Source organism: Coloeus monedula (assembly GCF_965178545.1).
Source record: "Coloeus monedula genome assembly, chromosome: 3".
NCBI classification, from domain to species: domain Eukaryota; kingdom Metazoa; phylum Chordata; class Aves; order Passeriformes; family Corvidae; genus Coloeus; species Coloeus monedula.
In genome coordinates this window covers 9,712,340-9,738,116 of record NC_138783.1, presented here as the reverse complement: position 1 = coordinate 9,738,116, position 25,777 = coordinate 9,712,340, and the positions used below count along the sequence as shown (strand labels likewise).

Genomic DNA, 25,777 nt, shown 5'->3' with positions numbered 1-25,777 from the left:
TCCATTCAGAATAACAGAATTTCTTTCACATATCAGGAACAACTTGTTTTTGTCAGGTTTTTCTTTTGTGGAAAAGAAGAAATGTACTGGCTAGTGTCAAAGGGAAAATTAGATAAACTAATGCAAAAAACTTCAAGGAAATCAAGGTGATGCCCTTAAAAAATTGCTTTGGGAGTTCTTCTACGTATTTGCTGGGCAAGTTCCCTCTGTGATTTGTAAATTCTCTCCTTTCATCATTTCCCTGAAGCCCAGACAGTTTCATTGGTTCTGACATAGAGTGAACAATTGAAAACATTCTTCAGTAGAGAAATATTCCAAACTTCACTTTCACAGCTGAAGGTATGGGGGGAAAAAAAAAAGATGGTTTTAGGCAGTGAGACGTGAAGGACAAGTGGTAGGCCTGTCACAGCTGCTGATAGCTTGGCGATGGTTGTACATCATCTCCCCTTCGTTGGCTCATGGACCTGTCTGGGCTGAAATGCAAACGTGCAAAATGACACGTTTATTTCTCAGCTTAAACCTTGCTACTTTCAGGCTTCCTGTGCATCAACAATTTGTTTCATTCCCCTGTGTTCACCACAGATGTGCTGCCACCAGTGCCAGGGCAAGGGGACAAAACTGCTACCATGCTTTCCGATGGAGCCATTTACAGCAGCATCGACTTCACCACCAAAACCAGTTACAACAGCTCCAGTCAAATAACTCAGGCTACGCCGTATGCCACCACCCAGATCCTGCATTCCAACAGCATCCACGAGCTGGCTGTCGATTTACCAGATCCGCAGTGGAAAAGCTCAATTCAGCAAAAAAATGACCTCATGGGATTTGGTTACTCTCTCCCAGACCAAGGCAAAGGCAACAATGGTAATTGCAGCTTTTATTTTCCAGAGCCCTTGGTTTTATGTACTGTATCATCTATGCATGAATTAGAAAATTCTTTTTAGCTCTGTGAGACGCTGTTCATATTGACCTGAACTAGTGCTTGCACACCTTGCATGCGTGCTGAACCTCACCTGATCACAAAATACATTGCACTGTGCTTTTAATGCTCTTTGTCCTGTGCTAGTCACCAAGCCATCTGCCTTCCATTAGGCTAGGGTAGGTGTACCTTTAAAAATAACCAAGTTAAAACCTGCCACCCCACCCCATCTGCCCTTGACTTGCTAACTGCATGTGTCACATGTGCTTGTGCTGTCGACTAATCCCACGATGCCACTGTGACCTCTGCCGTTTAACCCTTAGCCTTGCTTTACATCCCTGACTACCGGGTGGCTGAGGGACTGGCTAATAGATTGCCACACAACCAGTCACAGGATTTCAGCACCACCAGCTCCCACAACAGCTCCGAAAGGAGTGGCAGCCTCTCAGGTTGGTTCCATCGCCGTGCGTAGGGGAGTGAGGGACGGAGGGGTGTTGGTGAGCGGCTCGCCAGGGAGGCAGAAGACCTCCCAGGCACCAGTTGAGGATAATCATGAGACTTCCTGCCCATCAGCAAACAATGTCACATGGGACTCTACTGAAGCCGAAAACCTTTTGCAGAACCTACTTGGGGATAACTGGAGAGTCCTTCCATGTGGTGCTTGTCAGCACAACTGCCAGCCTCTCCCTGTCACATCCTTTCCCTGACACAGTCTATGGAGCAAACGTATTTCTTCATCCATCCTCAGTTTATAGGTCTCCCCACACTGAACTTCATGAGGAGATTAATATTTTTATTGAGTCGTTAACAGATCTCCCACTCTCACGAGCTGTTTCTAAATGCTGTTCTTCAGTGAAGCAGCTTGGAAATAATTGTAGGGCCCTGAAAGTTCACTGGGGTTTCAACAAATTGTTCCAAGTCTGCATACAAGCAGGATGTATTTATGTGTGTGCTGCATGTTCTATTGGAAACATGATGCATTTTCATCAGATGAAAATGATCATAGTACATGTGGTTGTGTATTATATTTGAACACACCTTTTCTCTTGATTTCTTTAATTTTGCTTACTTGTTGCTTATGTTATGTATAGCTGTCTTTTTTTTTTTTTTTTTTTGTTAAGAAAAAAACTGAAAAGGCAGCAATTAAAATGAAAATCTGTGATTTCACCTAGCTGAAATATGAAAGAGCTGAAGGGACTTAATTTTGATATTCAAACTATATCCACAGCCTTTTGAATTTCCGCTTTAAGCTGGAGCAGTCATCACAGTAACGGACCAAACCTAGCAATGTCTTCTTTATGTCAATTTAAATGACTATTCAAATTGAATCTTGAGATAAGAAGCCTCTAATCATTGGCCCATGATTCAAATAGCCAAATGTGTTTGCAAGTCTTGTGTTCTCAAGGGGGAGCATTAGCTGATTTGAGTGAGACCAAAAAACAGGCTTATGGCATTGTCGGAGAGGTGTCTGGGAGCTGAGTTCATGCAATACTTCAAAAAAGGTTCATGTTCCTTGCATGTGAGATATTTTCACAAGTAGCTTAGGAAATCAGCTTGCTCCCCAGGCTTCATTAAAATGCATAAATTGACGTGCTGAGGTACATATGTGTCAGATATCAGAGAGCAGTATCACGCTTTAGGGACGTTGACGGCTACAACTGCCTAAGAATTTTCTCAGAAAATAGCAGGTGTCACTGGAAAATGCGCATTGATCAAACGCTGGACTTCAATCAAATATTTCAAGTGCAACATATTTTGTGTAGTGTTTCTCAGTCTGAAGTAAATTTTCTGATGACATGAGGAAACTTTGGGTTTGTCAGTCTTTCTATGGCCAGGGCACTCTTGTTGTGACCAAGGCAGCTCACAACTGGATGACCCAATGCTCAGATGAGTGTCAGATTATTGGACTGCAGAGTCAGTATTTTGCTCTCCCTTGCCCACTAATTATGCCTTTGATACAGAATAATTATGTCTGTAATACACAAGAAACTGGGGGGGAGACCTTCAAATTGTCTGATAATTAGAGCATCACTGGAGTCAGAGACCAGCTTTGATTACGTAGTCCCCATCAGGGTGAGCAGGGATTTGTTCCTCTCACTTCCTTGGTTAGTACTTTAAGTACTACTCATTATTCTGACTAAGTTTCTTCTCTCTTACATGAATACCAGGAGAATTCCTTTCCTACTGTGGAATCGAAAATAGCTAAAACTTCAACTTGCTTTTTTGAGGCAGGGAAATTTTGTAGCTTCACTTTGCACAGATTATGTCTGTACTAGGATCAGCAGCCCAACCGGCAAATTCTTTCTCAAGGATCTGATTTGCCTAGAGATTTAAACAATATAATTGAATTTCAGTGTGAGGAGACATTGAAGCATCAAGCATTGTTGCTATGGGGAAACAAGGCTTCTGTGCATCAGTTTTCAAACACAAATCAGGCTTTTTGTTTTAGGTGTCTGTCCCACCAGTCTGACAGTGGGGTAACTGCCCATGGGGACAGAAATCTCCTGCCTGACTGTACAATGTAGGCTGCTTTCCTACCAGCACTGACCTTGGAGTCCTTTTCTGTCATTTCCTCATCTAAACAAGTCCTTTGTCTCTCTGCTTTACTCCTTCTAATATCTCCATTATCTCTAATTTCTCTTTTTGAAACCCCCAAAATCCAAGTGATGCCCATACTAGCACTCCACAAATCCAGCCTACATTTTACCAGTCTCCTAAGATTATCAAGATGCTACACGTTCAAAATCTTCCTCTCCACCTCAACTAATCTCTAAACTGAAATTGTCCTCTGCATTTTCCTTCTCTGTGTATTCCTAGTGTAAATCCTCCTGCAACACACAGACACATGCATGTGCTTTTCTCCTAAAGCAGCCCCTCCTGCCTTAGTTGTTGTTGGCTCCTACTCCTGCTGACTTTTCAGAAATTTCCCCACATCCCACAAATTAAAATTAACCCACTTCCTTTGGACTGTTCACTGACCCTATTTCTAACTCCACTTCTTTTACCTTACCTGTGCTTTGAAAGCTTCATTTTCCCTCCAGAAGGTTTGAGTATTTGTTCCTCTATCTCCACTATCACTGGGGTTTCTTTTCAGTGGTTGAAATGTTCTTTCCCTTTTCAAGAAAGCTGTCGTCTCTGCCAGACTACAAACGGAAGGAAGAGCCTGTTTCCATCCTAATAGAAGTAGTATCAGCTCAGTTCATAGTGAATGAGAGGATCTTGGCTGGACTTACTATAAATACTCCAAAACAAGGGAGGAAGAGCTCTGGTCTGGAATTGAGTAGTGAAAAGCAAAGTCTCGCTTGCAATGTGCTGCCAGCCAGGTCGATTAGAAGCGTTGCTGGGCTTGTTGCCTGTCTCTAGCAACCACAACAGGAGGTGAAAAGAGAAGTCTTGGCTACTTCTGAGCCACAGAATCACCTTTTTCTTCCCTCTCTATTTGTTCCTGTTTTCATCCAGCTAACATTTGGAGGTAGCAGAAGAAAGCTACTGCCTCACAGACAAAAAGTCCCATGACATGGGCTTGTCTCTATTGCTAGGATTGTACCTCCTTCTGTGTTTCTCCATGCCTAAAGTTAGAGCCATGGCAAAGAGGGTGGTGCCTGCCAGTGCACAGCGAGCCACCCCCCCTAAGTCAGTTGTGGTTTTCTTGATTCATTGATTCATTTTTACCTGAGGGGTTTTTTTTTGGCTGATCCTTATGAATCAGCAAGAGATGTCAGTGGGTGAGAGGGATTAGACTGCTTTCTGCAGCAGGCCAGGGATGAGTGACAGCAGCTGGCTACCCCACTGAAAAGGCATCTGACAAACCAATCCTCCACCCAACAAGCCAAAGAGTTTGAAGGCACAACAAAACTCAAAAAAATAGATGGGTCCCTAAGCAGTCAAAGGATTTGAAATGTTGACCCATTCTTCTTCTTAATGAATTCCTGACAAGAAAAAGAAGTCATGGCAAAATAAAAGAAGCAGAGCAAGTGGGATGAGAGCTTTCTCTGTAGGATCACTCTCCCACAAATGGAAATGTCTCAGCTGGAGAAATGGATACAAGGACAGTCAGAGAAGAGCAGAGGGTTTAACCAAAATGCATTCTCACTTCATTTCTACCTCATCCATTGGAGCTGTGTATCAGAAATAGAACCTCTTCTCCACAGTGGCACAAGATATTTGAATCCTGTGAAACAGACAGTCCTAAAACATTGCACATGACCTCCTGATCTTTTAAAGAAAAAGAACTTGGGAAATTCCTAAGTTCAACACAACCCTGCTTCTTTTGTTTTGACAAGTTACTCATGCTATTCTGGCTAAAAGATACTGAGTCTAAATGACAGTTTTTTTAGATGGTGTCCTTAAATCTGTATTTTCCACAGAAAGTGATTATGCAAAACTGTGTTATAATCACACCGGATTCTAACATTTAAAATAATTCACTATGTTTTATTATAATTTTATCTAAGAATGAATTCAAGAAGTCACAAAGTACACATGAATAAATCAGGGAATATATTTCTGAGTCAGGAAAACCTGTCTTTCCTTGTTTCTGCACTTTTGGAGCAAAATTTGTGGTGCAAATGTACAGAGGTTTAAAAAGAAGTGATTTTCAGCAAATATTCAGAATATTTTCCCATTCCATTCTATTATTACTTATAACCGTGTGACAGCATTAGCACGTTGATGCTGATTCTGCTGAGATATAAATACGTCTTCTTTTTTGGGGCATGCCATCTGGAATCAGAATTCTTTCAAAGAAATGTAAATAGCTGGCTTTTTTTCCCCACATTATATCTCTAACATTTTATTTTTCTTTTTGGATTTGCAGGTGGCAAAGGAGGGAAAAAGAAGAAAAACAAAAATACTGCCAAGCCCCAGAAAAATAATGGTTCAAACTGGGCCAGTGTTCCCCTCCCACCCCCTCCTGTGCAGCCACTTCCAGGCACAGAGCTGGAGCACTATGGGGTGGATCAGCAAGAAGCAGGGTAAATTTTTTTTTTTCTTTTTCTTTTGAAGAAAAAAATCTGTGATTTGCAGAAATGGGTCCTTTTTTTATTTTTTTTTTTTAATTTTGCTAAGTGACAATATTATTCTGTTTTGTTTAAAAAAAAAAAAAAAATAAAGAGAGAGCGCCTTATCCTGTAGACTTATTCAAGGCTGTGGAGGAGGAATGTTTGAATAGCTCCTGGATAGTGACTGAAGGTGGAAACAGAAGTGACCTTGCTTCATCATCACGTAGGGCTTCAGTGCTTTCTCATGCTGAGAAGTATCTCACTTCACAGGTAGCATAATTGAATTCTGTTGGGACTGCGTGCAGCTGATGGGACTCAGAGTGAGTAAGGATGACATAATCTGGTTCTTTGTATTTTTGCACTGCTTTGATGTTTAAAAATATTAGAGCCAACAGAACAAAACAAAAAACCCCCACCAAATTGGATTAATTTTTTGAAGATCAACCAATGGATAATAATCTTCTCATCGGCTTTTAGAAGAAATTTCACAGTTGAGGAAGGCATGCTAATTATAAGCTTTTTTTGTTATTAATCAAACAACTTTCAAGTTTCTGGAACCTTCCACATATTTTTGCATAGCTCAAACTTGTTCTCAAGGACACAAAATCACACAAGAAGTGCTAAATGAGAGGAAAGAGACATTTTCTACACAGACAACAATTACAAAATGCTTTTTATAAAGTGTAATTATGTGAAATACCAGGTTATCAAACTCTGGAGGAAAATAAGAGTATATGAAAACATAGTTTACTGTGGTTAGCTCTGTTTGAGCCTTTGAGAATAATTGTTCTGTTAGGGACAAATTTCTGTCTGTTTCAATACATGGATTAATCAATATTTCCTAAGGATGAAACATTTTTGAGAATTCATTGTAATAGCTTTACTGAATAAAAGTATTTCAAGTGTTATCTCAATTGTAAGCATGAATTGATCATTACTACTTTTATAATTAAAGCTAGAAAAATTCCACATTATTTCAGTTTATACCAAGTCCTTTGACTCTTAAAATGAGCAATAAATGTGTTAGTCAGTGAAGTTCTTTTTAAAATAAAGGCTCATTCAGGCTGTATTAGAATTAGAATTTCAAAGTAATGGAAAACAAATAACCTTAATGATTGTGAGTGTTGTTTAAATCTCAAGGCAAAAAGTTCATATAATCATTTTGTTCTGTATTCTGTTATAAGAGGCTAAAATAAATTTCAAATTGTTTCACCATATAATAATTTTGTCTTTATCAGTTTATATCCTTAAGATGCATGTGCAGCCATTTCACTAAAACAATTATACAATAGAAGGCAAACCACTTATATTTGCTTCAGAACAATGAAATAGCATAAGAGGCAAATGGAAATACCTTATAGAGAAATCCCTTGTGACACAGGGCTTGACTCCTCAGTTGCATAATGCATCTGTAATTTAGCTGGAAGGAATGATGTTGGTCACCAAGACAACATTGGTTATTTAAGGAGAAGGTAATTACCAACTTCCAGGTTCACAACAATTCAGACTTAGTTTTCCTGTGATTATGTTTTGAATTACTCTTCTCTGTTTTTTGTAATGTCCCATTAGCAGTGGTGATAGCAAGACCTTGTAATACGCATTTTACCAAACACAGAAAAAATCTGAAGGTTGGACTTAGAGTCTCAGTCTGGACCTACAGTAATTTGCAACCACCTTTGATGAAGACTGAATCTGCAATGCCCATACTTCCCCAGGATACTTCCAATACTAATGGTCCTTCTGTATCTGGGGGTTGATCTCGTTTCTGTGATTTTCAACATGCTGAAAGGGAAAGAATCATAGGCTGCGTTCCTTATGTTGCCTTTAATATGGACGTATTGGGTTAGAAAAAAAAAAAAGCCACATTTTTTTAAACAGTTTTGTTCTTTTTGGTTGGTTTTGATGTACTCTATCTGTGACAAGTTCAAAGTGTTTTAATTTTAGAATTAGTTGCATGCAGATGTAATTATATTGGTAGTTACAATTGAAAAATGAACTTCCAGTCAGAAAAACCGAACACTAATAAAGTTCTCACAATGTGATACAAAAAGTGAATGTTTAGACCAATAAAACAAGGAAGGTGACATCTAAACAGAAACTTGTTTTTCTGTATGTCCTCCTATAACGCTTGAATTCAAGCGTAAGTTTCATTGGCATGATTATCACCAAAAAACGCCAAAAATTTGACACCTAGTTTTGCTTACTGGAGATTAAGACTAGTGGCCTTATGAGCACTAGTGGACTTCTGAGTTGCAAAAGATAATCCACCATAGCAAATGATATAAAAAAAGCGCCACGTAACTTAACCTGTCACAGAAAAAATACTCAGTTTTCTCGACCATCTTCCTCCCAGACGCACTAGGATTTGCATTTGCCTCCATTTTTCCATAAACTGCAGAAGGAAAAGTGAACATTTTACTCCAACGAGCCCTGTTATATGATGTGGTGGCTTTGGGGATCTCTTAAATTCCTGTTTAACCTCAGCAAAGAGCCTGTTTGTGTCAATTAAGTTTCTCTTTTCCTATAGTATCTCCCAAATTGACATGTTCCCTTTCCCACCATTTTCAGAGCAGATGATTTTGCTTGATTTTATCTAAACGTGACAGTAAGGAAATGCTCATTTCTTACTCATTATCATTTACTTCCATTTTTCACCAGTAATATGCATGATCTTGAGCCAACCCCAGTAAAGGCAGGCTGCATACTGTTATTTGGTTATTTCTAGTTCTTGCTACACCCTAAACTGGAATATTAGCTGCTGAGTGTCAGTGTATTCAATACTTGTTTTCTGTCCTTAGGGAAAGTTAAGGGAGTAGTACTTTTTACTTCAAACAGTCCTTTCTGGTGAGTTCCAGGGAGGGAAGCTTCATTTGTTGCAACTATGTGTGTAATGAAACACAGTTTCATTAGAAATGTGCCCTTTATCTATCACCTTTATTTTATATTTTGAAGGAACAAATCTATCAATGTAATGAATCAGGCTCTTGAATAGTAAAAGATCACGGTAGAATAAAAGTGCTGACAATACAATAAAACTTATTAGAAAAATAGAGACTCTTGTTTGTTAACCAGCACTTATTAGGGTCTTAATTATAAAGAAATTACAATCTGAGGTCCCTAATGAAGTTAAAGCACTTAGATTTTAATAAGTGTACTTGAAAAAGTTGCATTTTCACCACATTGGATTTACTCAGAAAACAAAAGAGAACAAGGATGTGATCAGTAACAATATTTTGGTACCAGTTGTTTCTATAACTGTAGCATTTATGTGACATATAGTTACTATGTAGTCTGTTAGGTTTGGTTTTTTCTTTTTTTTTTTTTTTTTTCTTTGTTGTTTTTTTGATGCAGGTTAGAACTTGTGGCTTTTAGGACGCCTTGCATGAAGAACACAAAGGTTCTTGTACCTGAAATCTTGAATCTCAATGTCCTGAACTTCAGGTTTAGGTTGCTTTCCATTCCGAACAAAATCTGGGTAAAGATACGGTGCTTGTGCAGAATCTTTTCACTGAGAAATCTCTTTTACTATCAAGCTGAACATTTGGGGATTTGAAGCGAGTAGGGTCAGAAGGCGAGCACATCCAAAGCTCGTTTATTCATCACTGCAAAGTCACCAGGGAGTGTCTTTTTGCCCTGTCCCTTTTAAAGAAGAAGCCATTATAGCAAAGCGTGAGGTTGAGAGAGCAAAAGGAAGCGAGAGAACTGTTGCACTGTACATTTGCAGCAGCGTGGGTTAGGATGGTCCCTTCAGCCTTGGGTGCAAATGTCATGAGTGAATATTGTTTGGAAAAACAAATTACAGCTGTTCATATCTTAATTGTCTGCTAAGGGTGAATATGTATCATGTAACATTTTCTTAAATCTCTGTGTTATGAAAATGGTAACGATCAATCACTCAACCTCTCCTAGAGGCCAGGTGTTGAGAAGCAGCCTTTATTTTCACTTCTGTGCACATATGTATGTTTGTATAGCTATATATGATCATATCTACATATACAGAGATCTAAATTTATACCAGCGTGAATTACCAGACATGTCTTCCACGGACTTTCGGGTGATTAAGTCAGGTTGGTTTAACTATTCTGAATCTGTGCGTTTAAATACAGACTACAGACTTCTGAATAATGAAAAAGTAGTTTAGTTAATTTAAGAAATCTTTGGGTTTTGCTGAAACTAAGTGTTCTGTTCATAATACAGGTTTTGCAACTTCTCCATCTCAGTGTTCCCAGCCTTTTTGTAACCTGGCTTCACACCTGAGAAAATTGACAGTAATTCATTTTTCTCTGGGAAACTGGTAAATCCTTCCTTCCAAATCAGAAGCTTTAAAGGTGTATTTTTAAGCTGGTTTGAGAAGTTAACTGTTTAGCACAATGCATTGCCTGCCTGCACTGCAGAAAAAAGGACCTTGTCAGCAGTCCTTGAAGGTGGAAAGAAGATAAAGTGTCTTATATGATGCTTGGGAAATGTCCTTTAGAGTGTGTGATGGTTTGACAGTGAAGGAGCTGTGAGAGCTTGTGGTTGTCTGGTTGCCTTTTGAAAAAAAAAAAAAATGCTGTGTATCCTGAGTTATTTTGGAATACACCAGGAGTTAAGAAGAAATGTGTACTGATGCTCCAGGGACTGATGCCTGACTGAATGTTTTGAAGATGGGAAGAGTAGACAGTTGAGATTTGAGTGGTGTGATTGTCAGCAAAGCTGTGTACAACTGAAGTTGTGTTCAGATTAGGGAATTACTCTGGGGAGGTAATGCATAGGGAATGACCACAGTCACTAAGGACTGTCCACCTGGAATGATGCCAGAATCTCTAAGGGACAGCATCCCAGGATGATAGTGTAATACAACACTGAATTGAAAGGTCCTGTGATGAGTACAGAGACCTAAAAGAATTGACTTGCTGGCAAAGCTTGCATAAGAAGTGGTAATAAAATATAAAGCTTCTGTTCCTAGCCTTGATCAGATAACAGCATCACCCCTTACATCTTTGGTATAAGGCAACAAATGAACCACAAACTCCTACCAGGACACCCCTTATGTATGAAGAGAGAAGAATTTGGTATTCAAGAACACTGCTAGTGGTTAATCCTTCCATTTACTTTGGGCAGGTGTGTTGAAAGTGTTCAGAAATGTAGCACTGTCTAGGTAAGTCCCAGGACAGATTGGTTAGGAGGTGGGGTGCTGGCAGGGCTGTCAACATGTGTGCTAATGTACCTTATCAGCTGGTGCTGTGACACAGCATATGCTTAGGGTCAGTGCTGCTGTGACATGAATGTATTACACACCAGAGGAGATACCTGTGTGCGGAGTGGGAAGGCCAGAATTTATGAGGGAAGTGCAGCTTTTTATTTAAGCTACAAACCAGAAACAAATGGTAAATTTATAGATGGATAAAGGGGAGGATGGAAATAAGTGGATAATGTCTTGGGCTCCTGGTGTGACTCTTGGGGATGGTGCTGTGCAGGGCCAGGAGTTGGACTTGGTGATCCTTGTGGGTTCCTTTCAACTCAGCTTGCTCTGTGGATAAGTGCTACTACATAAAGCTTTTAAGAATGCTGCTATTTTCATGTCTAGGTCAATATTGATTGTCCTACATTAATGATCCTAGAAGTGAGTTAGTCCATTTTTGTTGTTGATTGTGGTGTAACATTATCTAATCACCATTAATGAATGTGATAACGGGTCAGTAATTTTTTTGTTGCATATCTTGTTCAAGTTGCTTAGCTGTTGTGGGAAAAATTAAACTGACTCAGTAAGGACAATTTAAGCAATTATGGCCCTATTTTCATTAAATTTTAGAACTCACACTGTGTGCAAGGTTTCCAACTGTAGCAGGAATCCTGTATACCCTCTACACCCTCTACTGTGTGACAGAGATGAGATCTGATATACACTAAGTTTATTTGGTTTTTATTTTAGATATGACAGTGATGGTTGGTGTCCACCTTTGCCAGTTCAAACCTACCTGCATCAGGGCATGGAGGATGAGCTTGAAGAAGATGATGATCGTGTCCCCACACCTCCTGTCCGGGGAGTAGCTTCATCTCCTGCCATCTCCTTTGGGCAACAGTCGACTGCAACCCTCACGCCTTCCCCACGAGAGGAGATGCAGCCAATGCTTCAAGCTCACCTGGATGAGTTAACAAGGGCTTACCAGTTTGATATAGCAAAGCAGACATGGTAAATGTTTGAAGGGGTCACCTGTGATCAGGGAAATGAAATAATAATAATAATAGCAACAATATATTTCTTTATGACATAAATACTGTGTTCAACAGCGTTTCAATTATGTTTCCAAAGTAAAATGGAAGAAGAAATAGCAAAACTCTATCTACATTGTGAAGACCTTAGACACTAGTATGTGCTTTTTAAATCATAATACTTGGTGATATGTTAAATCTTGTCTAAAAACATGTTAAAACAATATTCCTCTGAAATTTTGCACGTGTTCAGCTAAGTAGTTAACACCCACCTCCTGATACCTTTTTACAGTTGAGAGTACTCTCTTTTCAGGCTAGCAAAAGATGGGAATTCTTTAGGATTTTCGAAAATAATAGGATTCTAAATTCCTGATTAAAAATAATGATAGTCTCTTGAAATAGCAACGTGGCAGCTTTTACACCATGTCACATGAGAATGAAGCATTTGCATCTCTGTACTTTGAAATACCATGAGAATTTTTGATTCATAGGAAAGACCCAGGAACAACAGAAAGTTACTAGTATTTACAGAATGGATCTAGTGTTTTAGAGTGCTTTATGCCTATTTAAAGGAAGAGCAAGCAAATACCACAGTAACATTTCCTCTGCAAAACAAACAGAAGCAATCTCTTCAGGGACTGAAAAAGAACTTGTCAACTGCACCAGGCTGGGGATACGGTGAAGGTCAGTTGCTTCCTGGATGTTCCCTGAGCAGCAGTTGTCCTTTCACAGCTCTCCTACCCAGACAAAGCCCGCGACTCTCGGCGGAGCAGAGCAGAGCTAGTTACTGAATGGCACTCTGCCAGCAGAGGAGCAGCCTTTCTTCTCTGGTAAATAAAGCCACGGAGTTCTTCAGCTTGAGCTCCCATAAATACATCAGGCAGGTAGGCAGGCGGTGCCAAACCAAAGCCAGCTGTTTTCCCTGGACACCGTGGAGGCCTCGGGGCTTGTCTGCAATCTGCACTCAATCAACAGGGTACCTCGGTCCCGCTGCAGCGCCGCGCTGCCAAGCACCGACCCCAGCCTGCCTGTGGGACAGACCCAAATCCCAGGCAGCAGCTAGACCTGGCCTATTGAAGGTACTGGCTTCTGAGCCAGCACACAGATGCACACCCTGCCAGCACAGGCAGTCGCTGCTGCATTTTGCAGCTGTTACCCTTCCTACGCCCTCCAAACCTCCAAACCAGTCCAGGCACAGATAATGGAGCAGGACACTGCACCAAAGCTTCGTGCAGCTGGCAGGAAAGGTCTTGCTCCCTTTTTGGAGAGATGAAAATTGATTCGGAAGTTTCATAATGGGCTTAGGATTATACAGATTTTAATGTTGCTCTTGTGTAAAGTCACAGTAATTGAGCCTGAAATGTTAAAAATAAATAACAAGGACATAACCTTTTTTTCATAACTTTTGGGTATTGGGCTACATGCTGAGGGTTGCAAGTAGAAGTGATTTTTATGACGTGGAATTTTTTAGTATTTTTGTGTTGTTTGGCTGGACACGTATCATGCTAGTCAAAATCAGTAGAAAGTCCCTCCATTGTTTTTACTGGAAAGGAAGATGTCTTAGTTTTCTTTTCACAAAGTTAACCTGTCCAATGTAGAGACAGGGGAAAACTAAACAGCAGAATGAGACCTGTCAGATAGGTTACTGTGGGATTGGCAACAGAGAAATACAGAGATAGCCAACTAGGAATTTAAGAAAGAGCCCATTAGAGATTACTGGAAAAGTACATAATCATTATGGCCTTCATCCAGCAAATCACTTAAGTGTATGCTTAAGTATGAGTACATGAGAAATTGATTTCAATTGTTCTATCACAAGCTTAATATTAAACATATACTTAAGCATTTTGCTTGATTGGGATCTAATCACACTGTTTGTTGAGGGTTAGTTAGCTGGTAGTGCCCTTTAGTGCCCCAGTGTTTTGAACACTGCGTAGAACACCAAAAACCTGGTGTCCAGGCAGAAAAGTATTCAATAACTGTTAATCAGAAGGAGGTTGTATGTCAGAAAGGAAGCACTTGTTCTGGAAATTAGATTCAGAATAAGCAGTAAGTTAAAGCTAACACTGAGGTGGAGAAAGTTACCAGTGGTACGTAACATTTACCATGACATTCTCATATCTGATAGATTTACATTATGAAAATAAAAAAAAGAAAGGCTCGTTGAATTAAGAGAATTCATTCATGTAGGCAATAATACAGCACAGGTTTTCACTGAAAATGTATTAGAGCTGGGAGCCAAACAGATGACAATTGTAATTCTTTCAGTTTTACTTATGTCCAAGCAAAAGACCGGCAGAATCCTGAGTTCCATCCAGAGTGCTGCCGATTCAAATCAGGTCATGGCACCTCATGTACAGCCACCCAAGGATTCCCACGTGCCTGTGTTAGCAATTTCAAGCATGGTACATGCTCTTGTACCAAGGCCAGTCCTGCCTGGCTCCCCTGGCACAGCTTTCTGTGTACCCGTTGTGCTGTGGGGAATGCTGCTTTGAAAGCTGATGGTGTTCTTTTCTCTCGGAGACCAGGAACATCAAACTCCAAATGCCATGCTTGCCTTTGGCCATTTAGCTATCCTGTGGGTGCTTTTTTGTCTTCTTTTTTCCTTTTTTTTTTTTGAATGTGATTGCTGCATGCAGTAATTTCACACATGCATGCCCTAATACTGCTGCAATTAAATCAATTAAACTTCTTGGAATAAAGCAAAATGAAAAGGCCTCACTGATTATGCATTCATTGGACTTGAAAATTTCTTCTGTCCTACTGGCCATTTCCTCTTCTTTAGGGTGACTTTTGCTTCAGGCACTGCATCTGTTTAAGTGGAAGGAGTGAGATTTAACTTTGGTTCAATGTGTGATTTGCAAGGGGGAATATTGGGAGAGACACTTACGTGCTAGGCTGGGATTCAGAATTGTGCTTTTCCATGGGTTTCCTACCTGATTTATGTAGCTTCTGTGCCCATTGCTCTTCATCTATGAGAAGATAATCCTGACCTTCCCCATCCTAGAGGATTTTATCTTCATTATTTTTATTTAAGACTGGAAAGTGTTCAGGCGCTCTGGTATTAGAAGCTGAGGTGAATAACTGAACTGACTTTTCTCGAGTTTGACCTAACCAAGCACGTTTTGTAAATCAAAACTTCAGGACTTGTTGAAAGGCTTGTGTTTTATTGACCATGGGCTGCAAAGCCTCATCCATTCTGATAACTTTTCCTGTTTGTTTGTGTAGGCACATCCAAAGCAATACACAACCTCCTCAGGCTCCAGTTCCTCCCCTAGGATACGTATCTGGAAACCTTATTTCAGATTTGGAAACAGATGTTCCAGATGATGAGGATGATGAGGATGATATGGAAGAAGAAACTGTAGAAATCAGTAGGCCACTAAGAGGTCTAGAGCATACTCCAGGCTCCAGTATGGACAATCTAGACAGCTCTGTGACAGGTAACCAAACACAGTGACACCAACTTGTTCCTACCAGTAAAATACATCACCATTTAGACACTTTCTAAGTGAAAATTTATTCCACTCGATTTCTGTAACATTTAAAATGTGTTAATACTAAACACTAAAGTTAAAGAAGGATTTGGAAATACTTTGCTTTGCTGCAAAATGATAAGAGAATTCATGAATTTTAAAAAGCTTTAAAGACTTGAAAGAAAATTCAGTTATATCCTAGCTTTCATGAAAGGTTCATTCTACTAGAAAAGCAAGGCAGTTACATAAAAAGGAGGGGGAAGACCTCAGCTTAGCAATATATATTTCATAAATCAGGAGCAGCATAAAAATGCTATCTTAAAGCACTTTTAGATATTTTGCTGGGTAAATGCTTTCCCAGATGAACACAAGGAAGTTAAAAGACTTCAGAGTGAGTGTAGTTAGATCAGCACAATGTTTATTTCTAGAGTAAATACAACATTTATGTAGGAAAATATGTATTTTGAACGTACTTTATATTGCTGAATTTAGTAATTGTTCCCTTTTAGAAAATCTGTTTAATAATTCTGACCCTCCTTCCCTCACTTCTTCTTGTCCTTTGCATGCCTTGGAAAGCTACAGCATCATCAAAGGGGACCTAGAAAGGCCTGCTATAAACTAATGCACAGAATCTGAATGAATTAAATTGCTGGTGGTGAAATGTAGGCAGTGAAAGATGCTGTTTTTTAAAAACACAGATTTTGTATGGAAGTAATGTACTTTTGGTAAGCATCAGTGTCCTTCTTTTTAGGTTGAACCTGGGCCTCTGTAGAATGTACTGTGTCCATAATGTGCAGGTGTGCTGGAGACCCAAATATCCCCAATGTCACAGTGGTAGTGGGTGCTGCTTCAGGTTTTGATCTCAGCAGATGAACCCTGATTGTTGGTTGTACCTTAAGGGAGACTTGATCAGAACAACCTCCTACCATGGCACCGCTGAATTCCATCTTTGTCCGGACCTCTGAAATTCCAAGGCTTTTGCACCCACACTGAAAGGTTGCTATTCTGAAAACACTGTGAGAATATGACAGTGGTGGAGCATCAACACCTATAATTTTCTTCCTTTTCCTTTGCTGAATGAAATAGTGTGTAGCTTAATCCCACTTTCCAGGTTTTCCTTCACCCTAGAGCCAGACTGCTTGCCAATCTAATTAAGATTTAAGAATTGCATCTCTGCTGCTGCCATTTGAAATCCAGATGCAACTGAAGGCCGTAGAGTTAAAGTTTAAATCCCTGAATTGAGAAGGTTAACTTATTAGTGCATAAGTATGTTAACTCACTTTGCTTGAATTTCTAGTGTAATCTCCTTCAGGCAATAATTCTGCATATTTTTGCATATCTCACTAATGGCTCAGCAGCCTTTCTGTTAGCAATTCACTACAAGTTTTGCACTGGTAAAACAGCAATAAATAAATAAATTTTTTAAAAAACAGCCTGGTATAAATTTTTCATTTGGTATATATTAATATGCCAATGCTTACATATCAGTAAATCAGAAAATTAATGTTTCCACATTTGCATCTTCACCTAATAGTTTGGACCACCCTCCCTAGAACAAATAAGGAATAGTTGTATTCCTGCTTCAGCTAGAAACTTTAGTGCTTACTACATTTCATACTTTTATGAATAACCTTCAAGCTTCTTACAATATTTATAAATCTTCTTTCATTTTTGGAGTGTTAAATATCTAATTACTGGAGTGTTAAAAGCTTCCCAATATTTTGGAAGAAATTGGTCAGAACTTGATAGCGTAGGCTGAGAGTGTACTTAAGTTGATCTAAATATACTCCCACTCATCACCACCACTAACTTCATGTGGCCTCATCAAGCTGAAAATTAAAGTTTTTCATTTGCTTTTTCTTTTGCTTGTTTAATTACTAGCTCTGGTTCACGTGACAAGGTGTGTGCTGGCACTGCAGGAAGGGAATGTGCAGCTGGAAAGGAAGCAAAATTATAGATTGCCCCTATAGCATATAGACAACATTTAGACTGACTTAATAAAGGAACAACAGCCTTACAGAAGTGCACCCAGAGTGTTAGTCTAAAGGGTCTGTAAGATGGCAAAATCTCCAAATAACAAAACTATTCTGTTTTCCTCAGTTGCTGTATGGGTAAAACCTTGATTTTAGGAGATCTTGTTTTGGGCTTGTTTTGGGCTTGTTTTTTTCTAAGGGTGGAAAGAAATTGCCTATTATACTTGGGCGATTTTTTTTTCAAAAGAGAATTTTAATTTTTTTTTATCTGTTTCTGTTAACTCTTCTGGGCTGTGCTTGTTGGTTTTAAGGGGTGTATAGCAAATTGCTTCAGTTGTTCCCAAGCTGTTTCTCATTCTTCAATTTGATTGCTTTTAAAGTACTGTAGAACAACTAAATCGTTCTTTCTTGTGCTGAGAATATATAAGCTGCTTCTTTTCACAGAGCCTTTGGTGACTTCAACCAGCATTTTGCTAGGAATTTATAGATCACATTTTCACTTCTCTAAATGTATTTGAAAATGGAGGCAAATGAGAACAGCTGACCCAGATGAAGCAATATTTCTGTTCATTCTGAAGTGCCCTGGGAGTTCAGTGTTTGTGAGAAATGTAAATTGACATCCCTTGGTCCAGACTTCCTCCAAACAGAGTTGCTGTGGAGGGAGCAGGGTGAGGTTCCTCACCCTGTAGTGTTAGCATGCCTCAGCAGTGCCTCAAAGATACCCACTCTTGGACTGAAATGGGGCTTTGTTCTTTATGGCTGAGCTGAGAACAAGGATTTCCTGCAGTGCCAAATGTGGGATTCTCTGAGGGGAAGCACTGGCACTGCATGAGCCAAAGCACAAATTGCTGAATCCCTCTGACACCACAGTGCTGCTCCTTTAAACTGTTTAAAAGTCAAGTTGTCTTCCAGGCCCTTGAGTTTTAGTCACAGCTAACTGAAGATTCAGACAAGGATTTAATCTGCACTATTAAGCTTTTCTCTTTGCAGGTGGCAGAGACATAATGTTGATGTGTATAATAAAGTGAACAAAAGGAGGAGCGCACAGGAACTGTATCTTAACATTCTCCAGATATCACAAAGAGAACTTAGAGAGGGAGATTTGGATTTGAGAGCTTGTGGGTTGTAATATGAAATTAAATCCAAGGTTTTGCTTGGATTTGCTTTCATTCCCAGTATGGTTTGTTAGGATACTGAGTCACTGAATCTGCTTTAAAAAATAATAGAAAGAAAGAACCAAAATACACTGGTAAAACTTTTGCTCACTTGACTTTTAATTCATAATTATTTAGGGTTATTTTTTGCTCTCAGAGACACATTGAAATATTTTTTTTTCTTTCTCTTATGTTTAATGTTTGCTTTTATAATGAATTGCTGTGCAGAGTTGTGGCATGGATGGCCACAAAGAGTCTGTTATGTTATTCTACTTTAACAGACTTAATTAACTGCATATGATGACTGTAGAAGAAATTAATTTGCTTCTCACTGAAATCAGTAAGAAAAAGCCTAAGGTTTTTCAGGTCAAAGTATTATGGTTTGGGGGTTTTCTTTGCCCTGTCCTTATCTCCTCCTCCTGCAGCACCAGTGCAGCTGGTAGTGAGAGCTGTGTATCTTCAGTCCTGGTGCATTTTGACTGAGGGAAGAATTTGACTCATTAACTAGCACAGAAATTAGAACAAGGCCTCTTCCACCTAACTGATACAAATGGATATAAACAGAGAGATATTCTTGCAATCAGTGCCACAGCAAATGGATTGCAATTTTTTTTTTTTCAATAGAATTATATAGATCTAAATTATAAAAATCTCTGTAGATTGTGTAGCTCAGCAAGGAAGAATATCCCTTATCTGACATGTTTTGGTCTTGATTAAAAGACTCACTGATCACTGTCTGTATGGAAAAAGTTGTTCATTCACTGTGTCTGAGCACAAATGGAATAATTCTTGAAAACTGCACAATATCATTTTCATGAGCCATTTTTTACCACGGCAGAGCTCAATATTTATATTGATTTGCTTAGGGATACCTATTGCAAAAGATTCTATTTTATAAGCAGTTAGACAGATTGCATTTAATAGGAAGAATGTGTTTCATGGATTAAATATGTGCTCAGAAAATAGGAAACTGCTACTTTTTGTATCTCATAAAAATGGTAATGCAACAATTAGCAGGGTCATATTATAAAGCACAGACTTTACTCTAGCTTAATGGATCTAGGGATATGCATTCATCAGCAACGATAGATTTAGCATAAAATGACATGTAAATGAATTGATGACTGATCATAAATTAATTTTAGTGCTGAAGAAGTAATAGAGACACAGCAAGATGCCACTTTATCATAGTATTTTACTGCTCAGCAACATTTGAGCAACTACTTAATGTTCTGTGTGCATTTCTTTTCTAACAGCTTGAATAAATTTGAGATTTTTTTGTGCCTTTCAGCAATATGGAAACCAAAAAAATCTAGAAAGATGGAATGCAAACAGAAATAAATTGAGCTAAGTGACATAAATTCATTTTTCATTAGATGTTTATGAAGGTCATTAATTATCATTGGACCTGTGAAGTGCCAAATATCTACGTATGGTTTTTACCTCCTTTTTTTTTAGTGTTTTCTGCCCAGAAATAAAATATTTAAAACTTAAGGGTTTATTCCAGGTGTATACATTTAAATGTATGGATATTTATGGTGGAGGAAAGTACAAAACAAAGTCTAGTTTTTGGAAATGTGATCATATTTATATTCCGCATTCAAACACTTCTGTTATTCTTTCTTATTTTGATGGTACAATGACTATTGCCCCTTCTATTCCATCACTTCCACCAAAATCAGTGGGCATTCTTGCTGTGTAATCATGACAGTGGTCAGACATACCCAAGAGAAGATAGTATCCCTGTTCCATTAAAAAACTGCAGAGGAGCAGGGGCTTTATATTAATACGTGTTGGATGGTCTTGTAAAGGAAAACACATGAGGTAAGCACATAGAGGTTGTTAGATGCAGGAAGGTATCTAATGGAATTCTAAGAAGTGTCAGGTTTGTTGTGAGCAGCATTTATTTCATAGGTGCATTAGACTTTTTTTATTATTATTTTTAAGTAAAGCAACAGTACACTTTACAAAGAAAAAGAGCATTTTTATTGCCAGCAAAATGCCACTAAAAGCAGTAGCATGCAGTTTGCTGGGAGCTGGCACCTCTGTTCCCCTCACCTTTCCCTGAGAGCAGACAAGCTTTCTGTTTGCATTAGCACCAAGAGATATTTTATGGAGCAAGGAAACAGAGTTCAACTTTTCACAGAGCTGATTTTGTTCTGCATAAAGCATTTACTGCTGCTGTCAGCAAGAGTAAAATTTACAGTTCCCAGAAAGCGTAAAAACTCAAATGTGCTCTTGGATAAAACATAGTGAGCTGCATGTAAAGGAGACACTAAAAGCCTGTTTCATCCCATTTCAAAATGCACAGTTGATCTGAAAGGAACGTCAGCATCTCTTATTCTGCCTTTATTCAGAGCAAAACAAATGTGCATCTGATTTGGAAAGCAAGAGGCCAGTGGATGCCTTTAAACAAGCAGTCACCACGTGTGCTATGTTAACACAGCTGTGTGGTGGCCTGAGGTGCCCGGGCTGGGCTCCAGCACTCCCATGCCTTCTGGGCAATGTCTACACCTCTGCAGGTCAGAGCAAAATGGGATTTACTGCTGCAGGTTTTGGTGGGGAAAAGAAATTGTTTATGCAGTGAAACTGAATAGCTCAGGAATCAGTAGAAATAATGTAGAGATTTTGCCTTTAGCTCCCTGGTCACACACAGCTGTGGGTGCTGAATGTGTCTCAGGGTATCTTGCTGACTTCAGCAGTTACAAAAAGTTTCTATATAAAAAGTTGCTGCCAGCAACCAGAAATAACATAGAATGGTTTGGACTAGAAGGGACTTTTAAAGGTCATCTGGTTCCAACCCCCCTGCCATGGACAGGGACACTTTCTACTTGACCAGGTTGCTCAGAGCCCCATCCAGCCTGGCCTTGAACACTCCCAGGTTTGGGACATCCACAGCTTCTCTGGGCAGCCTGTTCCAGTGCCTCACCACCTTCACAGGAGAGAATTTCTTCCTTATACATAAGCTAAACCTTCTCTCAGTTTGAAAATATTTCTTCTTGTCCTGTCACTACAGGCCTTATCAGAAAGCCTCTTTCTGTCTTTGTTATAACCCTCCATTGTATATTGAAATGCTGCAGGAAGATCTCCCCAGAGCCCTCTCTTCTCCAGGATGAACAACCCCAGTTGTCCCAGCCTGTCTTCACAGAAGAGGGGTCCCAGCACTCTAATCATTGTTGTGGCTCCTCTCTGGATACACTTGGACAGGTCCATGTCTGCCTTGTGCCCCAGACCTCAGAACTGGATGCAGAACTCCAGGTGGAGTCATGACATCCCAGTAAAACTCATGTCCCTGCGAGAACAGAGCTATGCTTCCAGCCTGACAGGTCTCTCCTAGAACAGCTGCTGGAGGAGAGGGGAAGAAGGAATGATCCATAGCCAGAGCACACTGTTCCTAGACTTGCTAACACTTCCTGCCTGTGGGAATGTGGAGGAGCATAAGAACAGAGATTTTTATAGTACTAGCCTAGAAAACTGGCAGTCTGATAATAAAAATGTAGGTAGTTTTAGAAAAACTGGCATGTCTGTGAGAGTGTAGAACAATAGCTGTATTCACACACTATGTGCTTTTGCAGATTTTCAGTATATTTCATACCTAAAATGAGGTTTGTTTTTTTTTTTTACTGACTAACAGAGCAAATGAAAAACAGCTACTACACATACCCTGAAAATGTCCCACCCAAATTACCATGTGCACTGTATGTTGTGTAACAGCTGTGGTTAGCAAATGGACAGAGCACTGTGAGCAAGTGGAAATTAAAAGTTCTTCTAAAACATCCATAGTCTCATGGACTATGATACTGAAAACAGAAAGTGCTCTGTACAGTATATGGTTTTATATGTCTCTACACAGACAATAGAATATATGTCTATGAACAGAAAACCCTTGGGCCCTGAAATTATTGGCACATGTGTTAAATTTTAGCATCTAAGTATCATCCTTTGATATCTGTAGCTCTAGTTATATTTTTGTGTTTCAGCTTGTGCTCACATATTTTGTGGAATGTGTGTATAAGTGATGTTTGAAAATGTCCTCAGTCACAGCATTTCATTTCTTACATCTTTATGAAGTGTTTTATCTGTAGTATCTCTTTTCATACATCATCAATAACTGTTGCTAAGTGTCTTTGCTCTCCATTCGCTATGATGTCCTATCACACTTTGATTGTTCGTTCAGAAGCTATCCTCTCAGAGGAAATTCAGTTTTAGCTTTCCCTTGCTGTTATCTGGGCTCCCTTACATCTGTCTGCATCAGGTCGAGTCTGTTTGGAAAATAACAATTTTATGTGTGCTTTTGGCAAGCAGAATCAAACTCTTGTCACTCTCTGTTGCACTTAACTCACTTTCTGCCTGTCAGACCTCCACAGACCTCTTTGGTTTCTTTTCCTGTGTCTGAGGAGTTCACAGGTTTTTGTTATTATAGCCTGCCACTTCTCTGACATTAAAAGGTTTGGTCACTGCAGCATCACAAAATAATCTATTGTTCTTGGGCTTTGTGGTGCAGTGTGCTACTGAATTCCAGGATTCATTTATTGTATTCATGAGCTATTTTTGCAGGACATTTTTAATATTTGACACCACCATTAGTTAATTAGCCTATCAATTAACCAGTAAGCAGGTCATTATTGATTTACTACTTAACAATTTTAAACACAGCAATGCTTTCTTGGACATGGATTAGGAAAAGGCTACTGTACTGCTACGCATTTTATGTACATTTACAGAAATTCAGCTCTGCTGACTGAGTAAAAGTCAGGGCCGTGATGCATCCCTCCTCTCCTGTCTTCATGTCTTTGAAAACCAGTTCTGTGCTCATTCACACAGGTTCACTGGGCTTTTTTTTTTTTTTTTCCCAGCATATAAATGCTGTTAAAAAGCACATTTCAGGTATTTCAGTGTGGGGGTGGTGCCTGTACTATCTCAGAACAGCACGCTGTGTCTACACAGCACCATGCAATGCCATGCAGCAGCTCAGGTCCCAAAGCAGTCTGGTTGCTCTGCACCTCACCTGGACTTGGTAGCTCATTAGCAGGGCTGCCCTGTTCCTGGAGAAAAGTACTTGCTGCTGGCTCTTCCTTTTGCCTCCCACTCCACTGCACAGTGCAGAATGACCCTGGGACATTTTAGAAGTACAGAACGCCACCATCTCCATCTGAAACCCTGAAAGAAACAGAATTACAGTATTTGGGAAAAAAAAAATTAATTGAGTGATAGCTTTTGAAACTGCCATGCTGGGTAACTGATGCTTGATTCATGCATCAGAAAAAATAATAAAAAAAAGAAAAGCAAATAAGATGAATCCTTCCTTCTCTATTGCTCTATATTTCAGTTATGTCAAGATTTCTATATTCCTTTCATGTGTTTTTTCTGGTATCTGGTTTTCTGACTGCATTTTTATGATGTTATCACTTTCCTCTCCTGCAGTGGTGGTAATCCATTGTTAGAAGGTACCATGGGACCAACACTGGTCTAGTGACTGACTCAGTATTAAATTTGAGCATATATTTGGTCTGCTCTTGAATCCTAATTATTTCAAACCTTTTAAAAAAAAGTTATTTTAATCCACTGGAATGAACTACTTTGGATCAGCTATTTTCAGGCCATTAAAACTGCTCATTTACTTTAAGGTTTTGATTGACAAAATTACATGGTTCCAGTCTTGTTCAGAATAGCTCTTGAAGCCCAGGTCTGACTTCAGCTGTATCTACTGAGACTTACACGTGTGCAGTCCAAAATTAAGACTCGGTTTGGCAAATAGTAAACTAGATACTGATTTGTAACAAGCCAAGTAAAACAAAAATAGTAAAAACAGTCACACTGAATTCAATCACAGGAAAAAGCCATTAATTTTTAAAAAATTTTACTGTGGAGCCTTTGCATGTGTAAAGAACATGTATTATTTTGTTTACAGGACCATTATTTTGTTTCCAGGCTACATGGAGCAAACTAGGAATGAGATCCCACCTAGCTCTGATAGTACTCTGTTGTACCAAACTCTGTCAGATAAACTTTGGGGTTTGTGTTGTTAAAGGACACAATAACTGGGTCTTTAAGCTTTAGATGAATATTGCTGTTTCATACCAAGCTCTGTCAAATGAATTTGGGGTTTCCTGTTAAGAAAGGACATATTAAGTGGGTCTTTAAGCTTTAGATGAACAAAGAATATCAATGTGCACCACTCACTAGCCCCCTACATTTGTTTTTAGGTTCAATGGTAAATGGATGGGGTTCTGCGTCTGATGAGGACCGTAACTTTTCTAGTCATAGATCTAGTGTAGGTAGCTCCTCAGATGACTCGATCTTTACCAGCGGCACTTTTGCACAAGCACTGGTTGCAGCAGCAGATAAAGCTGGGTTTAGGCTGGATGGAACCAGCCTGACAAGAACAGGTTTGTAGACTCAAAGTTGATGCTTTCTGCATGAAGGGTGTCTCTGCCTATCCTTCTCTCAGTGAACGTGCGTCTCACACTTGTCTAACATGCATGGAGTAAGGTGGATGGAGATACTCTTACTGGTGTATTTTAAATGAAACCTTGCATTATGTTTCATTTTTAGAGATTTGAAGTAGTGAATAGCACAAGCTTTTAATCTGCACTTCGGTCTGCTGCGGTTCCCCTCAGTGCTGACTCTGCTGTAGATTTACTGACATATGCTCATTTAATATTTCGCTGAAGAGATTGCTAATTCTGCCTTGCAGCCTTTGATGATTTCATTTTCTGAATAATCTCCTCACAATCATTCACATTTCCAGTGATGAACATCATCTTTAAACTATTATCTCCATCCCTGCTCTTCTGTTGCATTTCTTGCAAAAGTGTGTTTTTCTCCAAAGTTTTCCTAAGCATGGGGTGACTTGGTGTGCTTTTATTGTTAACAATACAAACTGTTTAAAGCTGTGTTGATAGCTGATTTAAAAATAATTAATTCAATAAGTTAATATATTTTGTTAACATTTAATTTTGGTTATGCCAATTGAATCTGCCAAGTAAAATCTAACAAAGGTAAAGTGGATAGTGCATTTGAAAACAGCCAATCTTCTGAAATTAATTAAGGAAAACTA

The 25,777-nt window shown here is 39.2% G+C and overlaps 1 protein-coding gene across 1 annotated transcript in view; it reads left to right on the top strand.

Moving 5' to 3' along the window:
- Window positions 1-25,777, top strand: part of ROBO2 (roundabout guidance receptor 2) — a gene marked incomplete at both ends in the record, with an annotated part of 433,039 nt that overhangs the window by 391,776 nt on the left and 15,486 nt on the right. The window contains 6 exons of the mRNA XM_082279021.1: window positions 583-864; window positions 1,243-1,368; window positions 5,736-5,892; window positions 11,834-12,094; window positions 15,343-15,557; window positions 24,924-25,106. Of these exons, the coding sequence (XP_082135147.1) occupies window positions 583-864; window positions 1,243-1,368; window positions 5,736-5,892; window positions 11,834-12,094; window positions 15,343-15,557; window positions 24,924-25,106 (1,224 nt within the window). The remainder of the gene's footprint in view (window positions 1-582; window positions 865-1,242; window positions 1,369-5,735; window positions 5,893-11,833; window positions 12,095-15,342; window positions 15,558-24,923; window positions 25,107-25,777) is intronic.